This window comes from Gymnodraco acuticeps, unplaced genomic scaffold (genome assembly GCF_902827175.1).
Source record: "Gymnodraco acuticeps unplaced genomic scaffold, fGymAcu1.1, whole genome shotgun sequence".
Taxonomy (NCBI): domain Eukaryota; kingdom Metazoa; phylum Chordata; class Actinopteri; order Perciformes; family Bathydraconidae; genus Gymnodraco; species Gymnodraco acuticeps.
The window spans coordinates 1,469,082-1,489,730 of record NW_022990172.1 but is presented as its reverse complement, the minus strand read 5'-3'; the positions used below and the strand labels follow the sequence as shown (position 1 = coordinate 1,489,730).

The following is a 20,649-nucleotide window of genomic DNA, read 5'->3' as shown; positions in this document are numbered from 1 at the left end:
TATCATTCCAATACACATATTTTTACAACATTGGCCATCTGGACAAACACTGGCAAATCCCAGCAGAATGTGGTTTCCACAGCTAAACAAATGTCCAAGAAGCAAGATAACCCAGAATGTGTCAGCTGCAGGCTTTGGTCCTGGTATGTCTTACCATGTTCACTGTGAAGCATAGAACTGTCTGTACTACTGGTGAAAGTCATTGTGATGGAAACTTCTGTGCAGAAAGGATGGAAACTGGAGCAGCTTTAGTCGAACGCTGATATTTATTAAGAGTATAATACAGCCGGAGAGATTACAAAGTTTATCACACTTCCATGTGAGCCACGCAGAAACACAGATCTATACATGAGAAGAGGAGGGACCTATATTCCCGCCTTTCCCTTAATCATTACCAGACATCGGAACAAAGGCACCTTTTTATTGCAACTCATGTGCCCAAACCCCTCACCCATAGGAAGGCAGAGGACCTCTTGACCTCTGTCCTCCTCAAGTTACAAGCAGGATCACATGCGACTCAACAAAAGCACACGTTTATAAGACTGAGAACCTCTAAACACACAGATCGGATTAAAATATTCTCTGACAGTCATGAATGTCAGGGAACAAGTTGTGGTAGTAAAACAAATCCGACAGGCAAGTCTTTCGCTCAGGTCATGCTGAGATAGTCATTGTCATTTGTAAACTGACCCAATGTCTCCTGGGTTGGGTTTTTATGATATTATGTAGTCTGAAACCTGCATACATCAGTGCCAATAATAGTGTGTCGTTACTTAATTTAAAATGAAATGTTTTATGGAGAACCAGCAGCATACTGTAATGTAGCAGAAACATAGCACAACAAAAAATACCTTTCAGTTTCAGTCATTTGTTGGTTTCCCATTGACTGAACTGCATATATTTCAAATAATTCCAATTCCCTTTTATATCCCACTTTGATTAATTATTAAATTGGTAGATTTTCTTATAACAAAGCTGAAAAAGTACAGCTTTAATTCAGTATCAGATTATTTAGAAGATATTCATCAATTGGCAACTAAGCAGTGGAGGTGTGAAATATGGAAAATGTCTTTGAACCTATAAAGGACATTTAAAGGCAGAGGCACTTATTGTTGTATCACAGCCACTTTCAAATAATTTCTAAAGCAAATGTTTTGTTTGTAGAAAAAAAACGAACTTTTAGGTGATGATTTGTAATCATCCTAATACTACCAGGTTAGTTCTGTCATACTACCACCAGGTGGCTCTAAAGTCACACTCATTCATAGTGGCTTATTTGACTGTGCCAGCAAATACAAGCTTTCTCTCTAAGTGCAGTCGACTGAACTTCAAACTGTGATGTCATCGGTGCACCAGTTTCCTCCTGCCGCTGACCCGTGTCCACAGGCTGCGGGCCGTCTGAGCGATGGTCCCCCCTCGGGGAAGGCGGAGGCTCCGAAGCGGCTCCCTGATGCACGCCAGCACTCCTGGCTCGGAATCTTGCCCCAGGTACTCATGTGAAACGTAGTTTATCCTCCTAAGCTGTTTGCTGTAGTAGTTCCTCAAGTCACAGAGCTCTTCAGCTGCGGTGTCAGAGATGAAGGAGGCATGGGATGGAGAGCCGGGGACAGGTTTGGTGGCAGTGTCTCCAGCTGGGGATGGAGAATCTTCAGCTGCTGCTTTTTCGCGGGGTTTCCTCCTCACTCTCTGAGGGGTGGTGGATTTGCATTTGGAGGGTTTAACTGGAGTTTTCTGACCGTCACTGTTAGCGACAATGTTTATTTCAACCTCAATTTCATGTTGAGGCATGATGGACATGTCCTTTTCTTCCTCTCGCAGTTCATGTTTCCTGGACAGGTTGCTCTGTTCTTTAAATAGTTTCTGTTTGGGTGGGGTGGTACAGCTGTTGCCCACAACAATGGGGTCAAAGATCACATCCATCTCCTCGTTGGCTGATATGTCCTGTAAACAATATGGAACACTAAGGTCAGTGTACAACAGTGGCCAGTTCAGTCACCATAATATTCATTATTTAATGTCCTTTTAGAGTTATATTCAATTAATACAAGTATTGTACCATCAAACAAGAGGAATATATATCATGTAATTTAGCCCACCTCTCCATTTAGTCAGTGAAAATATAATATTATGTTAGACCCCCGTGCGATGAAATGTTAGACAGTTAGTGGATGCTACATTCCAGGTATGGGCATTAACACCGGAGATTATGGGTAATAGGCTTGGGCGACGTATAAGTTCTGCAACGGTCCGAGTAAGATATAGAATAGAAAATAAAAGAAAGCCTTTATTATTGCCTAGTGGGTCATAGGGCTTTCACACAATTCTAAATACTATTTGCAAATCAAAATAAGATATTATTTATATAAGATAGAAGACCTGCCCAATCACATTTTGGGGGTTGAGGTCCCAATAGTGTCCTTTTATCGCCCAAGCCTGCTGGTTAGTAACAGTGAGATGATACCATGCCAACAGAAGCAGTTAACAGAGTGAAGAATGATGGACTGTACTTTGTCAGCTTGTCTTCTGGACAGGGTGGGGGGGTTAAGGTAGGTCTGTCTTGACTTTCTTGGACACAGGGGCATCTCCAGCACTTTGAACTGATCTCTTTCCCTCTTTGGCTTGGCCCTTGCCACTCACAGCTTTTACCTGCAGGTCATTAACAACAGTCTTTACCTGAGATGATTAACATGGAGTGGACTGAGGAACACTAGAGGGGAGGACACTACAGTCTGAACACAAACAAACAGAAGCCTCCTTGTATCCCAGAGGCCCTTTTTGTACTCTTTCAGGTAATTTTGTATACATCTCCCTCTAAAATGCAGAACGGTCTGGAGGTTAAAATGGTATTCAACATAGGAAATCGCTCATATCTCCCCCAAGCTTTGAAGGCGTAATAAGCTGTTAGCAGTGGCAATGACATGGTGGTTAAATAGAAAAGCTCTAGTCTAGAGAGTCTCGGGAAACTACTATGCTTATTTCTTCAGGTTCATATTTGTATTATGCACCTCTACTGTGATGCGTTGTCTGTGATTCTCTAAACTTAAACATATACTGTGAATGACACCATTTAAAAAGGATGTAATGCTTATACATTTTTGTAACCTATTCTAAACAAAGAGAGACTTTTTTTTAAATACCACTTTGAGCTGATTTAAGAACATAAGGGCATAACTGTAGAAGTCTTACAAACTTACTTAATCTAAAGTGAAAGAAATGTGGAAAAGGTTCAGTATTATCTGGTTAAAAAATCTAAACAAACTACTTACAGCAGTTAAAACAATTGAACAGTATGATGCTCTACCATACTACACAGTGGGAAACCTGCTTTGTGATTGATCACTGCGGCAGCATTTACTCACGGCAGATCCACTCCCTGTCGTCCTCATGTTCATCTTGAGTGTGTGTGTTTCGACCTTCAGCAGAGGAGCTTTGCGACCCAACTTCAAGTAGAAGTAGGTGGTGTACGGAGTGAAGCTGAAATCCTCTCTGAAGTCCACAGACAGAATTACTTACTTGACTAAACGGTCTCAAAACATGTTCTCGTCAACATATTTATAGTATACTATTTTCTTTTCTTACCTGAGGTATCCCTGCAGCAACAGCCGCACGATCACAGCTTCAGCCTGCAGCCGAGGCAGAGTGGTGGTCTGGATCATCTTCCTGCGCTTGGCTGGTCCCTTCCCTATCCACGTCTCCACCACCTTCAGAGGAGTCTGCTTCTCATCCATTGACGTCGCTATTTCCACGATTTGCACCACCTGCTTGGCATGCTCGGTGATGTCCACTGTGGTGTAATCTACAGGGAACAAAGGTCAGATTATGACCAATTCAAAGAGAGAAGAGGGCTTTTTTTACATCTCGAAAGAACACATAAAACATGAAGACATTAGCACCTTTTGCATGGTGGCAAGTATCACACATCTGGTTGCATCCTTCATCGTCCCAAATCTCATCGAAATGAACGGCCATGAGAGAGCGCCGACACCTTCACACAGCAAACATGCATTCAAGTCATTGTGCGTAAGCTATCGATCACACTATAAAAAGTACTGTGTGTTTTGGCGCGCTACCTGTCGACATTCTGGCAGTAGTCGACCATCTGCAGGAGCTTCTTCTGACCAACGTTCTCCATCACCACCATGGTGCTGATCCTGAAGATGTCAGAGAAGCCAAAGTACACGATGCAGTCTGCTTGGCGGTCGTCCCGGCCTGGAGACACACAGATTGAAATGTTGAGATACAAAAATACCAGAGGAGAAGGAACAAGTACTCTCTCTGGATAGAATGGTGTGTACCTGCGCGTCCACTCTCTTGGTAGTAGTTCTCGATGGACTTGCTGATGGTGTGGTGGATGACAAACCGTACGTCAGGCTTGTCAATGCCCATGCCAAACGCCACTGTGGCCACCACCACCTAGAAAGGCCAAAGCAATCGCATAACAGGAGTGGAAAAATGTGAAAAGCGTCAACTCGAGGGAGAAATGTGCGTCGTTTCGCTTCCCAACATATCTGGGACCACAACATGTCCAAAGCAGCAAAAGTGGTTACTTGGGTCATGGAGGTTATTTCTCTTGTATCTCTTCGCTGGCCTGGGAGCGCCTTGGGATCCCCCAGTCAGAGCTGGTTGATGTCGCCAGGGAAAAGAAAGTTTGGGGCTCTCTGCTGGAACTGCTACCCCCGCGACCCGACCACGGATAAGCGGGAGAAGATGGATGGATGGATGGATATTTTCACTCTTACATACATACATTCTCCTTTTACATACATATATTTTATAATATGCATGTCTGAAGAGAATATATGTATGCAAGTGAAGAATGTATGTATGTGTAAAGACAATATATGTATGTGAGAGAAGAATGTATGTATGTGAGAGAGAAAGTATAGTGGAAACGGAAGGAGTATGGTTGAAACGGAAGGCAGGTCATTCTTGCGCTGTGATTGGCTCAGAAGGTCGAGCGGGGCGGGCTCATGTTCAGAACTTCTGATTTCAAATCAACATGATGGAGGGAGATGAATCGCGTAGATTGCAGCAAGCATTAGGGGTTTTAAGGAACATTTTGTCAACCCCTGAAACTGTCACATCCCTGGCCAGGTGTCCTTGCGGGTGCGTTCGCTTTACTTATCAGAGCGTGCCGTAAGGGCGGTTACTCTTTGGTTTATAAACTCCCGCCTGGGACGGACTGATGCATTAGATTATGTGCTATATGGAGGGGACTTTGACAGAGTATTTCTCACAAAGTACACAGTACAAGTACTTCAATGTATTGTTAGTAGCAGTCAAACTAGTACCGAGTCCAACAGTGTCAGTTTTATGAAGAACTTGTGGTAAAATATATTTGTAAAAAGAAAATGAAGAGCTACTGATTTGAAAAAACGGCTCTCTGTATAGTTTAAATCTCCTAACAATGTTGTCCATGTATTCTTCTCCCCTCGAGTCCAACAGTGTCAGTTTTATTAAGAACTTTCAGTAAAAAAATATTTGTAAAATATGAAGAGCAGCTGATTTGAAAAGACAAACGCGAGAGACGGCTGAGTGACCGCAGTGCAGAATCGCTGTATAGTTTAAATCTAACAATGTTGTCCATTTTAGACACATGCTTATTATATTTACAGCCTTAATAACATTCATTTTCTGGGCTCAATGTGTGTCTTGGCCGTTTTCGTTGTGATCGCTAAATTCACCTTGTTTCCCCTTGTTTATAATTATGTTCAACGTTCCAAGCAAACGAGTGCTTTTGTTTTGAAATCACTTCCGCGAGTATCGCCCCCCCCCCCCCCCCCCCCCTCGCTACAATGACTATTAGACCATTTAGTAAGGTAAAAAACAAAAACGCCTCGCAGACACTCTTCCGTTTACATGTTTAATAAAGAAAAACAAGTGGTCCGTAGATACACGGAGTCATCTAACCCTAACCCTCTCCCTCCATCATGTTGATTTGAATCAGAAGTTCTGAACATGAGCCCGCCCCGCTCGACCTTCTGAGCCAATCACAGCGCAAGAATGACCTGCCTTCCGTTTCAACCATACTCCTTCCGTTTCCACCATACTTTCTCTCACACATACATACATTCTTCTCTCACATACATATATTGTCTTCACACATACATACATTCTTCTCTTGCATACATATATTCTCTTCAGACATGCATATATTATAAAATATATGTATGTAAAAGGAGAATGTATGTATGTAAGAGTGAAAATATATGTATGTAAAAGGAGAATGTATGTATGTAAGAGTGAAAATATATGTATGTAAAAGGAGAATATATGTATGTAAAAGGAGAATGTATGTTCGTGAGAGGACCAGTATGAATTACGGCCTGTACGGCCCCTCATACTAAAATGTGGCTCACGTTCAGTGTAAACATGCATGCGCCAAGCAAATCATGGCTTGATTTAATTCAATAAAAAAAACACCCAACGAAAATAAATACAGGTAGGTGCGTCATACCTGGATTTTGTTGGCGGTCCATTTGCGGTGAATGCGGGATTTATCTGCGGGCTCCATGTGAGAATGGTAGGGAAAGGCTACGATGTCGCTCTTCTGGAGTTCAGACGACACCGACTCTGCATCCTTCTGAGAGAACACGTACACGATTCCTGTGGAGCACCAATACATTTTTTTTTTAAAAGCCTTATTGCTGTGTATGTGAATAAATATACATCTTAATCCCTCTGTAGAACATATAAGCCTCAATGTGATGCATTAGATACGTTTTAACGAGTCTTAATAGGCAGCAGTACCTGACTGATCCTTGTATTTGCTCTTGATCAGAGCAGCGATGTCACTTATTGATGCCTCATGGTTAGAATCTTTAATACGGACCTGAGGAACGAGCAAACTGTAAGTGTCACTGCAGCATTTTCAATGTTTTTAAAGGGTCTGATAGTTGTGTTAAGAGCTGCCATGGTTCCCACCTCGTAGTAGAGATTGGTCCGGTTGAAGGATGCGGTCAGTGTGATGGTCTTTGGCACACACAGGATCTTCTCACAGTCCTTGAGGACGCTGCTGGTCGCTGTGGCTGTGAGTCCGAGTAGTGGCACTTTGGGGAACTGTCTCTTTAAGATGCCCAGCAGTTTATAATCTGCACAGACAAACACAACATAATAATAAATACATATTGTAGAAGTTGAGAAACAAACTTTGTGTCATTCAGCCTTTGAATGATTATATCCCCTCCTCCTCTCACCTGTTCTGAAGTCGTGTCCCCATTGGCTGCAGCAGTGCACCTCGTCCACAGCGATACGACTCAGCAGGTTTGCGTTGTAGGCTTTCTCCAATCGAGACATGAGCAGCTTGCTCTTGGCAATCTTCTCTGGAGTCACGTACAGCAGCTTGAAAGGGGCCTTCGGATCCGTCATTCCAGCCATGACGCTCTTGGCGTGCTCCTAAAAAATTATACATTTTGCTTTTTCATTTTTTTCAGATTGTGAGTTATAGATTTTACTCCGCCAAAAAACATTGTCCTTCGAAATGCCCTCTAATACTAATAATAAAAGCATTGGCCTCCAACAGGGGGTCCTCAATGTCATTTTTTAAACTGTTTTTTCTATGGAAATCCTTTTTCAGCTTTCAGGAAGATTAGTTAAGGAAGAGATCAACAGACTGAAGTGTGAGGTCAAATACAACCATCTGTTACCTTGCTACTGGACGCATTTAGCATGACTGCTGCCACATCGATGGACTTCAGGTACATGATCTGGTCCTCCATTAGGGACAGCAGGGGGGTGACAACCAGTGTAAAACCTGACACAAACATACATGTGATAGGAAACTAATTTCAGAGTCAATAAGCAACATAATGATCTCATATGTGTATCTCATGTGTGTGTCTCTGTACCGTTGGAGCTGACTGCTGGCAGCTGGTAGCAGAGGCTCTTCCCTCTCCCTGTGGGCATCACCAGGAACAGATCTTTGCCCGACAGAGTGAGGTTCATGGCCCTCAGCTGCAGTGGTCTGAACGTGGAGAGATGGAACGTGTCCTTCAGGTGCTGCTCCAAATTTTCAGACCATGGAAAATCTACCAAACATTAAAAGGTCACCTATTATGCAAAATCCACCTTTTCATGTCTTGTATACATCAACATGTGTCCCCTCTGCGTAAAGAGATTCTGAAAGTGTCAGGAAAAAAGATTCGCTCACTTTTTGTCCTGATCCATTTATATAAAAACCTGTCTGAAAATGAGGCCACTTTATGATGTCATAACGATGTTTTGGCTTGTGTAACCATTAGCCAATCACCAACCAAGGTAATCAGCTCTTTTGAAACAGGGCTGAAACAGAGGGGATTATGGGATGCTACAATGGGTGATCTGTTTGGTGTTTCAGCCAAACACTTTTTTTTTTTGTATACATCTGAGACCTATAATATATTGATGAAAAACAGTATAATAGGGGAAAAGAGAAAGCTGCCTTATGGAATCTGAATTGTATAGCCATGTGTGTAGAGTACCTGTGCCGTCATATAGCAGCATCTCCTGCTTGCTGATAACAGGAGTGGCTCCAGATGACTTTGAGGAAGACGATGATGGCTGTGCGGTATCACAGGCCTCCTCCAGCTCCTGCAGCAGGGCATTTTTCCGTTCATTCAGCTCAGCTTGCTTCTCCTGGAGATCGGAGATCTGCAGCTCCACCAACTCCAGCTCTGACTCCACAGAGTCCAGCTCCTGCTGCACGTCTAAAAAGGTACAAAAACACCAGGAAAACAGCTGATGAGTTGCGTTAGAGCCAGTATTTCGTTTTTATAAGAAATGCCACTTTCATTGCACAACATCATCCCACCATCGGAGGCCAAGCAACTCATCAACTGTAAGTAACACAAATATAAAGGAAAGAAAACGAGTTACAAATGTCTATTTAAGGCTTGATAGAAATAAGGAAGGAAGCCACGACAAGTTGTAAGTATGAATGGAAACAAGATAGTTGCAAAAGATGCAAATGCGGTCTATTTACTGTGGCTATTTTTCTGAAACAGGATCAAAACGTACGGAGATTGTTTATGTTTTAAAACAACATATAGGTGTGGATGCCTCAGTAGTGTTATCCTGATGATGTGAAGAGGGAGGTGTCTGTCAGGTCTCACACATGAACAGGTACCAGTCCTCTGAGGATCACACCTCCACAGCTAATGATCTCATTTCAATCTCTCTGTCCCTCCCCCAGCATCCCTTCAGAGGCAGGGTGTTGTCTTTCAGCGGGCCCCGTGAAACCACGACATCTCATGCAAAAACAACTGCACGATTAACAAAGGAACCGTGTGCGGGTTTACATCTTAGCACTTTTTAGTCTGAGGTTCGGCAAATGTGCATGCATATAAAACGGATGCAAAAAAGTTGCATAAAACCTCCATTGTCTGTTTCTGACCTACCATTAGTTCCTCCACCACAATCCATATTTGGCAGACTGATATTGCTCAGGAAGGAGCCAATCAGACTGTCAGAGATGTTGAAAGGATTCCCTGTAAGACATAGACACATTCAACAAAAACATCAGTTTTCAAATTCACTTTGTATTAATGTTTCTGAATGAGCCATACTCTCTCTGGGTACTACTAACCATTTAGCAATTTTCTGATGGCACCTTGACTCTCGTTGAAGGATCATGTGAATGAATATCCCACTACTAATGGAAGTTAGATATAATATTGGTCAGATTTTAAAAAGCTATTATGGCCGTCATCAAGTGAAACATTGACATGCTATGTATTTACCACTGCCAGTTCACATATGAAGGCAGTTTAACCTGAACAAAAATAACCAAAGTTACATCTACTTACTCAATATTTACGTTAGCTAGTTAGTTAAAATGCATCTGGTTCATCCAACTTAGCTGTTTAATGGTAATGTTACCCTCACAGCGACATTAGAGCATCCTGTTTAACCGACTTCAACTCTCCTGCACCTGCCAGCTTCTCCAGATAACAGCTTTGCTACTTTCAACGTTTCACCTCTGTTATGTAGGCAACATTAGCTAATTTCATACGTCTGGGATAAGCAATTTAAAAAGCAAAAAGTACGTATGACTAACCATTCAGCAACTTCCATTCATGGGTGTATAAGAGCCTTCTTGTTGGTGAATCCACTTCACGGTTGCTATAGCAGACCGCCTTTAGAAAGTCTTCTTCTTCTCTCGATTTAATGGCAGATCGCACACACCTTAAAGTGCATACCGCCACCTAGTGTACAAGAGTGTGCATCATCATGTAATTTTCTTCATGGATGTGTAGAATCTACAGATCAATAATATAACCTCTTTTAGATTATCCTTACTTAAAGGTGGGGTATGTCATTTGGGAGAAACCAGTTCGAGTGCGCTAGAATTTGAAAATACACAGCCGGAAAAAATCTGCCACTTCCCTCCTCCAACACACACGAACGCGCACATGACCGATGACCACGAGATACATTCGTGCACAGATGCACAGATGACAGTTTTTTTAATGGATTTTGTGTCAAAGCACTTAAGATATTCATTGCTATCGGGATTTTAAGAGCATTCCATGGATGGAATATAACAAAGTGTATCTCGAGCCGGTTTCTCAAACTTACCTACCCCACCTTTAAGCTGAAATATGAAACTGTATTTTTTTAAATTATTATATGTGTTTTTTGTATTACTTTATGTCCACCCCACATGTTTTTGTATACAAAATATATGATGTTCATATATGTTCTTGAATAAAATAAAATATAATGATTAAAACAATTATTCTTACCATCCCTTTCATTAAAAACAGTAAACAGTGCCTTCCTGGTATATCTTATGCTTTCTTCTTCTGTAACCACTATCCTTGTCGGGTTCAACTACTTAATCAATTAGCTTTTCAATTTCTGTGTCATACATGGTGCAACTTTATACATTTGTTCACATTTTCTTTAACTCGACAGTTCCCACACTTTCCCCTTTGACTTTCCCACAGAAGGAACATAGTGCCATTTAATTATTCTCAAATCTAATCAACGTCCTTCTTTCTGTTCCATTCTTGACCCTTTATATAACTGCCTTTTGTAATTTCACTCTATGCTTCCTAAGATGAATATTGAGTCAGAGTTCTCTTTATAAACCCATGGCATAAGCATATGTATTGAGATAAGCAGATCCATTCAAACCTTTGTTGCTCCCATTCATTTCTATCCATCCAGCTCAAGCCCAAACCCCAAGCCTGAGTGTGCTGCGTTCAAGACCCACGTTCAGTAAAAAATGACATTACCTTTCGAGAGTTTAGATATTTCTTCTTTTTTGTTAGTATCTATTAATATGCAACCCAATATGTGTGTTTTACTAGAATATTAGAGTTATCATATATGCACACACTATTGCAAATCATGATATAGAGTAGATAGATATAGTTGCAAAGTGGTTGTTTGAGTGTTTTTCATATTCCTTTCAGCGATATCATGAGTGTTACATGCAGTAGGTGGTCAGGTCCATAAACTGTATTAAATAGTTCATTCACACTGTAGCAAACACTAATCGTAGGGCTACTTTTACTTTCAGTGGCTTCGCACACTATGCAACAATATGAACAGCGAGTGTCGTTGAATGCGACACGGCGCTCTTCCGGAAGATGACATCGCGAGAGGGTGTGTTTCCGGAAGACGTGGCTGTTGCTGCAGTGGCAGCTGTCATCTAAATTGTTCTCAGAAGAGTACTTGAATGTTACTTTAAATATTATCTATTTATAGTGTATATTAACCTGTTTATTCACCGTCAAGATGATTTCGCTAACGGACTCCCAGAGTAAGACTTTTTGATATTTGAGCATCTATGAATTTAAGCTGCAGCTGAGCTGTGAGTTAACTAGCAATTAGCATTCAGTGAAAGGAAAGTAAGCTTACACTTTGCCCATGGCATTCCATTACCCATGGCCCAAAAAGCTAAATGCTAACTCCTACTACTATAACAAGCTGTTGATTAAAAGTAGCACACGTTCATATTGTATTTCCGTATCTCTAAGTTTGACTAGCTTGAAAGGAAAGTGAACAATGGAGGTCCAGCTCCAGTGAAATGACCAGAGGTGGAGGAAGTACTCAGATCTTTTACTTAAGTAAAAGTAGAAGTACCAGAGTTTAGTAATACTCTGTTACAAGTTAAAGTCCTGCAATCAAAATGTTACTCAAGCAAAAGTACAAATGTACCAAAAGTAAAATGACCCATTTCGCAGATTGGCCCATTTCAGAATAATATATATGATATGTTTGATCATAATGATTGATGCAGCTAGCTTGAATGACTTTGTATTCTGCAGGTTAGCTTGTGAATTTACTCCAGGTGTAACTAAAGTCTGATTTAAGTGTTGAATATAATTCAAAACAACAATACAAATCTGCAAGTTAGCTAAAGGTAAACAGTCCATTACATGCAGATGGCCATGGTGTCAAATAATGGTCATATTTCAGCTTCATATTCCAAATCTATGCTTATGTAACAATATCTGACAGCAGAGTGTAACCTTCCTGTTGTGTGTATTTGTGTTGCAGAGATTGGAATGGGATTAACAGGCTTCGGCGTTTTTTTCCTCTTCTTCGGGATGATCCTGTTTTTTGACAAAGCACTCCTGGCTATTGGAAACGTGAGTGTATTCATCTCATTGGACTGATATCACATGTTCTAGAAACAGGTTTCACCTCATTTCTTTTGCATTAAATCCACCAGCTGAGCCCTCAAACTGACACGTTCGTTACGTTTTGCTGCACTGATCAAATGAAGTTTCCTCTCCTCCAGCTTTGCCGGTCTCACTTTTCAAAAAGAACGGTCAAATTTGAAACGGCAAATATCCTAATTCTAAGCTCCAAAATAACTGAATCATACATTCCTATAATGCATCCCTTAGCATATCTTTCTTAGATCCTCGATTCCATCCTAGACCAAGATGTCCTCCACACCACACACTTGTAATGCAGACTCTCTGTGTAGTCAAAAGTCTCCAAGGCACAGCTGTAAGGACCAATAAGAGACCACTCTCTTCCCCCTTGTTCTCCGTAGATCCTGTTTGTCGCTGGACTTTCCTTTGTCATCGGGCTGGAGAGGACCTTCCGTTTCTTCTTCCAGAAACATAAAATGAAGGCCACCAGCTTCTTCCTGGGTGGTGTGCTGGTGGTTCTGATCGGCTGGCCCATCATCGGAGTGGTGCTGGAGATCTACGGCTTTTTCCTCTTGTTTAGGTAGGAGGGAACAAAGAGGGAACAAAGAGGGAACAAAGGGGGAACAAGCTGAGAACAGGAACAGCACACTGACAATACTAGCATGCTTTAAGACTTGTTTGACGTGTACCTCCTTTCATTAACTATCAACAGTATAAACACATACTACACAGGCATTTTAATGTTAAAATCAAATCATTTATATTCCTGCTTGTATGGATGTTGTTAATTTAATTGTGTTGCATTTCTGTTTCATGCAGTTATCTTTATTAGGATGCGTACTAACTTCTCTTTCTTTGCTTTTATCTCTTCCCCTCATTGGTTCTCTCTCTTTAACTCTCCTCACATCCAGGGGTTTCTTCCCAGTTATAGTGGGCTTCATCAGAAGAATACCAGTCCTCGGCTCCATCCTGAACCTTCCCTTCATCAGCGCAGTACGTATCACCCGGCACTGCTGCCCCCCTGCAGCTCTGCCCTGTTTACACGTAGCATGGCTTTTCCTGTTTATTATTTCCCCTGTTCAAACAATGCGTCTTCTAAAGAATAAAAAAAATGCCCCCCCGATCCAATGATATCTTAGCTCCTACAGCTGGTTTAATGAAAAGGTACTGTGAGTTGGTCTGGATTGGTTATCCACTTGAAGGAGGACTTAAAATCGGAGGAAACGTTTCCGGAATGTCTATTTCTGAATTGCTATTTCTGATAAGGGGTGTTTTGTAAATGCTGTGATGTCAGGGTTGTCATGGCATTAACTCTAGAGGTTCAAATGCATGAGGTCCGCAACGACTGCCACTTTTAACTCTAAAACTCCCAGGTTTAGCCTGCTTGTGGCTGATGGATATTCTGCGACTGTGCTATTGTGTGGGAATATTTGTTTTGAGGTGTCTCTGTCTGTGTGTTTTTATTAAAGCCTTCGTAAGGCTCTGAGGACAATCAGCAGCTGTGGTCAGTCACTGCCGATATTTCCCTTGCATGCTTACATTTTATTAACATTTGACTATATTCATTCAAAACGTGATAGAAGGGAAAGCTTTTGCTCTTGCTTAGGGAGCTGATAGTCATTGTTTAACAATATTTTAAAATCATATTTGGCTCTAAAGGCACACATGATAGGTAAAACAAGTTTCACTGAAGTCCAAGTTGTCCCCTTTAATGATACATTCATTACATTTCCAGTGGAAGCAAATGTTGTCCAGCAAAATAGGTTGTGTTGGAAGGTTGATTGCATAGTGACTGTTAACAGGTCCAGTTGTTGATCTACTATAGCTGGCAAAAGGGTTGTAACAGTACACCGTGATATTAAAATTGACAGTCATACGGGTCAATCTGTGTGAATAATCCCAATTGGTAATAACAATAGAACCAAAAATGGCAGGGATGTATTGTTTGTCCTGTTTACCTGTTGTGTGTCCCTTTAGTCCTGCATGCCTTCCATTATAAAATGCTAAATGATAAGGATAGTGGTGTCTCACTAACATTTTGTATTTCTTTGAGCGCTCACAGGTCTCTGTGCCAAATCATGTTTGTTTTTTTTAAACTAGAGAAACTGAAAAGCAACAAGATGATGCTTACGACTATTTCTCTCTTTCCTTTCAGTATGTGGACAAGGCGGGAGAAAGCAACACCATGGTATAACAGAGACTCTTTGTACCCAGAGAAGGCTATTTGAGAACAGTAGGTTTTATAAAGCATCACAATCTCCCCCCCCCCCCCCCCCCGCCGCCGCAGCAGCCAAAGACTTTCTGTCTGCAATTTCCCTTGTCAGTGCTACCAATCAAAGGTTCATCAGAGCGTCGCATCACCAGTCTGTTACTAAAGGGTGGAGTTACTAAGGTCACTACAATAAATATTCCAAAAGCTATCGATCCTTTCACTGTTGAGTGCATCTGGCACGAAGATGGAAGACTCCTTCAAAGCACCATCGACTCTGTCTACATGACTCTCTTACACTGTGGAAAAAAACTGTCAAGCATACTGATGTTCCACAAGGACGAGAATTGGACATGCAGCTCGCCATGTTGCAACATTTCTGTGCCTGTGCTTTGAATTATTTGGACAAAAGTCCTGCTTCTTGCAGATTTTCTGTCTATTTTTTCTTTTCGCAGCTGTTTAAATACCAAGTGTGGCTTTTGTTATATTTTCCTTTTGTTACATGTCATTTCTGATTACAGTTGGCTCATGAGTACTTCAGCATAAATGATTTTTCATCTAATGATCAGTGCTTTACTTAATCTCTAGTGAGGTGCTTTGGCATCATACTAGAATATTTTAGAATCGTATTATTAAAGTCTGGTCTCAACAGAAAGAGGCAACACCCAATTTGAGATGACACATGGAAGGTGAATTTCATCCAGTTGGTGCTAGAAGCTTTGTGATGTAGTGAATACTCATGAGGCTAGCTAGCAAACTACTGTAGCTGTTTAGCTAACGGCTAACCCAATAGCTAGCCAGGTACATTCTGTCACAAAAGCTATCTTAGCTAGCCGCTTTGCTAACTGTCAGTAGCAAGCAAGGTTGCTTAGTCATTAACAGGATAATACTCAGAGTTCAGTTTATTTAAGAATCATGTTTTATTTAAGAAACATTTTTGTACCAACCTCTCCTGTCTCATTACTGCACACCATTGATGTTTAAAGAGTAGTTTTCATCCCAGAAGAGCAGGGTTGTATGAAAGTCAAATTCTGTCAAACTTTATCTTTTTAAAATGTTTGCAGACTAAATGTTTCAGGTCAATTTCAACTTGGGTCTTGGTAAAACCAAAACCAAATGTATCCCATAATGGATTATCACTTAAAAACTGGTATGATCCTGGTAGATCTCTTTAAGAATTCACACATTAAACTCATCACTGAATGTATATAATCAAACTCTTTTACAACCTGGGAACACCCACTCTGAGGCACCTTTACGTGCTTGTGAACCTACAGACCTTTTATATCTAAATGTTATCAGGTCTTAGAGAACCCCTTTGGGGGTAGAGTCCTAGCTATCCACATTCATTTGCTTCTTTTGTTTTTAAAAACAAATTCTTCAGTATTGCAGACATCAGCCACCACAACCCAGGAGCTGAATACATGGACTATTTAACTGGGTTTTTCTGTTGGGAGCATTCAAATTGAAGTTAGTGAAATGACGATGTATGTATGGCACTTTTGTTGTAAATATACTATGGAAGTAAGCTTTCTATCTGCCATCAATCTGGTTTCTGGTTGTTTATTCCTGTCTGTTTAGTGACTATATCTACACACTATGAATCAGGTTTTTCAACATTCACATACCCACATGTATTTTTTGCATATTTCAAACAATATATTTCTCCCATGTAAGCTGCTCTGCAATGGCTCCCTGGAAAATGCAGAATATAATTGAAACTCAACTAAAAAAAGCTCTCAATGGTCAGACACCATCTTATTTAAAAAGAGCTCATAGTACCCTATTCCCCCACCACAACGACACTCTTCCAGAAAACAGGTTTCTTTGTCACCCTCTCTACACTTAGTAGTAGGCTTAAGACCATTCCCATTAACAAAGCTTATAACTAGGGCTGGCTCAGGCCTCCTCCTCTCCCTCTCTATCTGCATCCATTCATCTCCATCTGCATGCAAACACATCCCAAAAATGCATGTTACCAACTCGACATCGGGGCATCGTCCCTGGAGTTTTTCTGTCTCCTGCAGGTTTCCATGTTTACTGATTGCACCTGGATCATGAAATGTTGATGCGCGTGTTGCCGCGGTCATGCTTGGCGCTTACGTTATTAATATTTGTGACACCTAAAAGATGTTTGACATCCTCTTAGATCGATCTTTTCATGTTCACATTAAAAAAAATTATAAACTATATTTTGGTAGCTCTCTTTAAAACCCTTTTTATAGCGTTAATTTGTTTAACTGAATCTGGATTATAGCCTACATAATCTGCAAATATTTTACACCAATTCAACAATAACAATCAAAAATCAGTTTCAAACATGGAGATAAAGAAACCTAGTTACCCACCTCGGTATTTAAATGTCTTCAAAGGAATCTAATCAGCAATATAGCCAACATGTTAAGTGCATTTTTCTCTGGGGGAGCAGCGGTAGGGGGATTTGGACTCAATACCTCAGTGTTTCTAATAACATATAACCCTCTTTCTTCTCAGTACCATGGGGCTTCCCTGGAACGTAATCGTATATTGTTGACCGTTTGACATCATTGACAGGAACATTCACTTCCCTGTTTCGCTCACAGCCTCGGATAATTGCATTGGTAATGGTAAGTGTGGCCTTTTGATTCATAAATCCAACGCTCTCCTCTTTGTGCTCCAGTGAGTAAGGTGCAAACATATCAATACAAACACAGAGGGGGGACATATTAGTGATTACTCATTGTTATATTGACTGTGCCTTCATCACCCAGGACTAATTCACATTTGTCAATAACAGCATGCAGCTCCAACGTGTGTAATTTTGACACGGGGGAGATGACGTGTTTCTGGCAGGTGTTTTAATGCAGAGGTATTTACAAGGCTCTCAATGGAAGGAGCTGAATCGATGGATGGCTGCATTCATTCACTCTCCTCACCGCCCCCGTTTCAACAAATTGGCCTGACCTATGGCTGCAGGCATCGTGAAGGAGCGTGGAGCAGGGAGGGTATAAATACTGGGAGAGGGGTCCCAGCCAGCAAGTATCCTGAACCTTTGACTGCCTCCTCCTCTCTGCTGGACACAAGGCTGCAAACACCTCTGATACCATGAAGGCAAGTACAATGCATGAAAGGCTTTGTTTTAATTTGGTGGTAAAATGATGTGCAATGGAGTGTACTCCTAGATTGCATTACGGAATTCGAAAACTTTAATTGATTTATTAATACTGGCAATACTGAGAAGCCCATGAAATTCCGGGATTTTAAGGATCATTCGACAGCTGGGAAGTCTTTTTTAACAATAGTATCTGAGAGATTTTGCTTGGTTACAAATTATGAATTAACACCATTTTCTTTATTTTCCACAGGGTTTGAGGACCATCACTTTGACATATGTTGGCCTGCTCACCCTTATACTGCTGGCGTCGTTTATCTCACAGTCGTGGGGCGCACCAAAGGTAAACCTCATCATATGCATACAACTTTTGACAGTAAGGATTTCACTCAATGGTAAAATGCAACTAAAATAGTGTTATCTAACAGAAGGGTTGGGGTTATACACAGGCTTGGGGAGTAACTGATTACATGAAAAATGGTAATCCTTAATGGATTACAGTTACCCCAACTTCTCGCCACAACAATTATAGGTAGACGTACTGAATTAATGTTCTTTATAGTTTATATTTAGGCTACGTGTTAAATACATTTTCTTTTTTAATGCAGTAGGTAGACACCTAATTTACTAAACAAAAATACAGTTTGCTTTTAATTAATGTATAAAGCTTAAACACCATTTGTAAACTATTACTGTTACTACATTTAGATTTAGCTTTTTTGAAGTTACATTGTTCCAATCACTTAAGTAAAAAACATGTCATTGTTATTTTCTTTCCCTCTTGCTTTTATTTGCATTGCATTTGATATTGAGGTTATCCAAAAGTAACGGAAAGTAATCAGGATACATTACTTTTCTATTTTGATACTCCGATTAGGTTACTGATTCCATTTTTAAAGTAACCCTCCGAAACCCTGGGTATAAACAGAAGCATCAAATGAATTCAGCTTTAAGATGTGTTTCTTCATTAAAGGGCTCTTTCCAACGGAGAAACTGGACCCCGCAGGCTATGCTGTACCTTAAGGGCACTCGTATGTATTCACCTACTGATCCTCTGTCCGTATGGAGACCCAAAGTGTTCAATGTTAGAAAATAAATACGAGAATGTAATTCAACTAACCAATCAAGGAATTATATTTTGAAAGGATTTTTGTTTAATTCTGTTTTATTTAATAATTGCCAGTATTTCTATGTATCCATTAAACATGAAAAACAAGGCAGTCAGTCTATTTGACTTTGTGATGAAATAAAAAGAGCGATCATTGTGAAAAAACAATTCCATTTAATCAGTTATACTGCAAAACATGTATATTTATTCATCTTCTGAATCTTGTGTATCTTGTGTATTTATTTGACAATTGTCTTGCTCTAGCTTTAGATAAGTTGCGTACCTGTTTCTACGTTACATTCCCGAGCGTTGGATACCTTTTAATCTATTTTTGTATTACCAGAGGGACGAAGATTCATCTCAGAGGATCGTAAAGAAGGAGATGTCTATGACACATTACACTTAGGTAGGACGAATGTTTTTAAGCAAAATTGTAGATTTTATTAGAACATGCTTTTCCTTTATTTTATGGGAAATATAAGAAAGTTTCCCCAAGAGAAAATGGTCTTAAAAGTGGAATCCCCCTTTGGCCCATTAAGCAGGTAGATAATCTTTGTTTGGTGTTTTTTCTCCCCATCAGAGACCCGCAGTCAGAACACAGAGAATCTGAGCGTGGACCAGGCCGCCACCGTCCTGCTCAACTTCCTGCAGCAGACCAGAGAGGGAGGTGAGAGCTAAATCTGTTCATCCAACACACAGCAGCTGGATCAATTTCTGCAGGTCGCACATGAAGGGAATAAGGTTTGGTTACAGAAGAGGAAGAATGAATAAATAAAGTCAATAAATGTAAATATTGATCTAGCCATTAGCCCGTTATGATTAAAACTCTATATCCTACTTATATAACTTGAAGCTTTAGTTAGTTAGTAGTGCATATCATTTTTTCTTTTTGCGAGAAAAAGGCAACATTGATTCTGATCTTCTTAAATTACCAGTTGAAAAAGCTTTTAGATACCGTTTTTAACAGGTTACACTCACACATGCATCCATTTCAAGGATCTTCCAAAACTCTCACACATGCATCCATTTCAAGGATCTTCCAAAACTTTCAAGGGTTTTATTGGTTAAATTCAAGAAAACTGGGTTAAAGATACAATGAACAGCATGATTGTCTAAATGAAGTCGACAAGGACTTTGAAAGGTTTTAGATTAAAGATTTTATATTCTTGCTCTGTCTAATACACAAAAAACATATATATTGTTATTCCACAATTTAATGTTAATTTTCTCTTTTTATCCTCCAGCTAAGGAGAATCCAAATGAGGTGTATTTCCAGGAGCTGCCGGTGTGGAAGAGAGAATACTTTTGATCGTCTTTCATACATTTAATTTCTTCAGTCCTGTGTAAAATTCCAGTTGTTTTGTATCTATAAATTATCTGACAATGTTTGAAATGTGATGTTTTAATAAAAGGAGTTTGAATCCATAGCACTATTGGTCTGATATTGTCAAAGTGTTTTAAACTTCCAAGATAGAATATTCAAGGTATGTTTCAAAACCATTATGACACCCAAAATGTCCTAAAGGTCATACAAATACAGTATTTATGATGACATATCAAGTTTACAGATAAATCAAGGTTTGATGATATTGTAAATGAAGGATGTTACCAAAGAGAGAGTTGCTATTTTTTAAGCATCTAATCTTTTAAG

At 40.3% G+C, this 20,649-nt stretch overlaps 2 protein-coding genes across 5 annotated transcripts; one reads left to right on the top strand and one right to left on the bottom strand.

The window, feature by feature from the left end:
* Positions 1 to 333: 333 nt before the first annotated feature.
* recql (RecQ helicase-like) lies at positions 334 to 11,161 on the bottom strand. Of its 3 annotated transcripts, none has more exons than XM_034217715.1 (17): positions 11,116 to 11,161; positions 10,034 to 10,181; positions 9,375 to 9,464; positions 8,460 to 8,684; positions 7,848 to 8,027; positions 7,647 to 7,753; positions 7,197 to 7,395; positions 6,925 to 7,091; positions 6,751 to 6,832; positions 6,458 to 6,606; positions 4,296 to 4,413; positions 4,071 to 4,209; positions 3,894 to 3,985; positions 3,580 to 3,796; positions 3,360 to 3,486; positions 2,508 to 2,646; positions 1,849 to 1,941 (listed from the first exon to the last, which is right to left on the bottom strand). In XM_034217715.1, exons 1-16 carry the CDS (start codon positions 11,128 to 11,130, stop codon positions 2,542 to 2,544), a joined length of 2,160 nt encoding a protein of 719 aa, XP_034073606.1. In that variant the 5' UTR covers positions 11,131 to 11,161; the 3' UTR covers positions 1,849 to 1,941; positions 2,508 to 2,541. The 3 variants fall into 3 exon arrangements, with proteins under 3 accessions (XP_034073608.1, XP_034073606.1, XP_034073607.1); XM_034217716.1 differs by lacking the exon at positions 11,116 to 11,161 and adding an exon at positions 9,563 to 9,628 and having other exon boundaries at positions 10,034 to 10,134; XM_034217717.1 differs by lacking the exon at positions 2,508 to 2,646 and having other exon boundaries at positions 334 to 1,941.
* Positions 11,162 to 11,569: 408 nt separating this feature from the next.
* LOC117547131 (vesicle transport protein GOT1B-like) lies at positions 11,570 to 20,419 on the top strand. Of its 2 annotated transcripts, XM_034217646.1 has the most exons (7): positions 13,596 to 14,094; positions 14,746 to 17,889; positions 18,144 to 18,233; positions 18,864 to 18,921; positions 19,342 to 19,404; positions 19,579 to 19,665; positions 20,243 to 20,419. In XM_034217646.1, exons 2-7 carry the CDS (start codon positions 17,884 to 17,886, stop codon positions 20,305 to 20,307), a joined length of 369 nt encoding a protein of 122 aa, XP_034073537.1. In that variant the 5' UTR covers positions 13,596 to 14,094; positions 14,746 to 17,883; the 3' UTR covers positions 20,308 to 20,419. The 2 variants fall into 2 exon arrangements, with proteins under 2 accessions (XP_034073536.1, XP_034073537.1); XM_034217645.1 differs by lacking the exons at positions 13,596 to 14,094; positions 18,144 to 18,233; positions 18,864 to 18,921; ... (1 more) ...; positions 19,579 to 19,665; positions 20,243 to 20,419 and adding exons at positions 11,570 to 11,746; positions 12,487 to 12,578; positions 12,992 to 13,170; positions 13,502 to 13,583 and having other exon boundaries at positions 14,746 to 16,346.
* Positions 20,420 to 20,649: the final 230 nt, after the last annotated feature.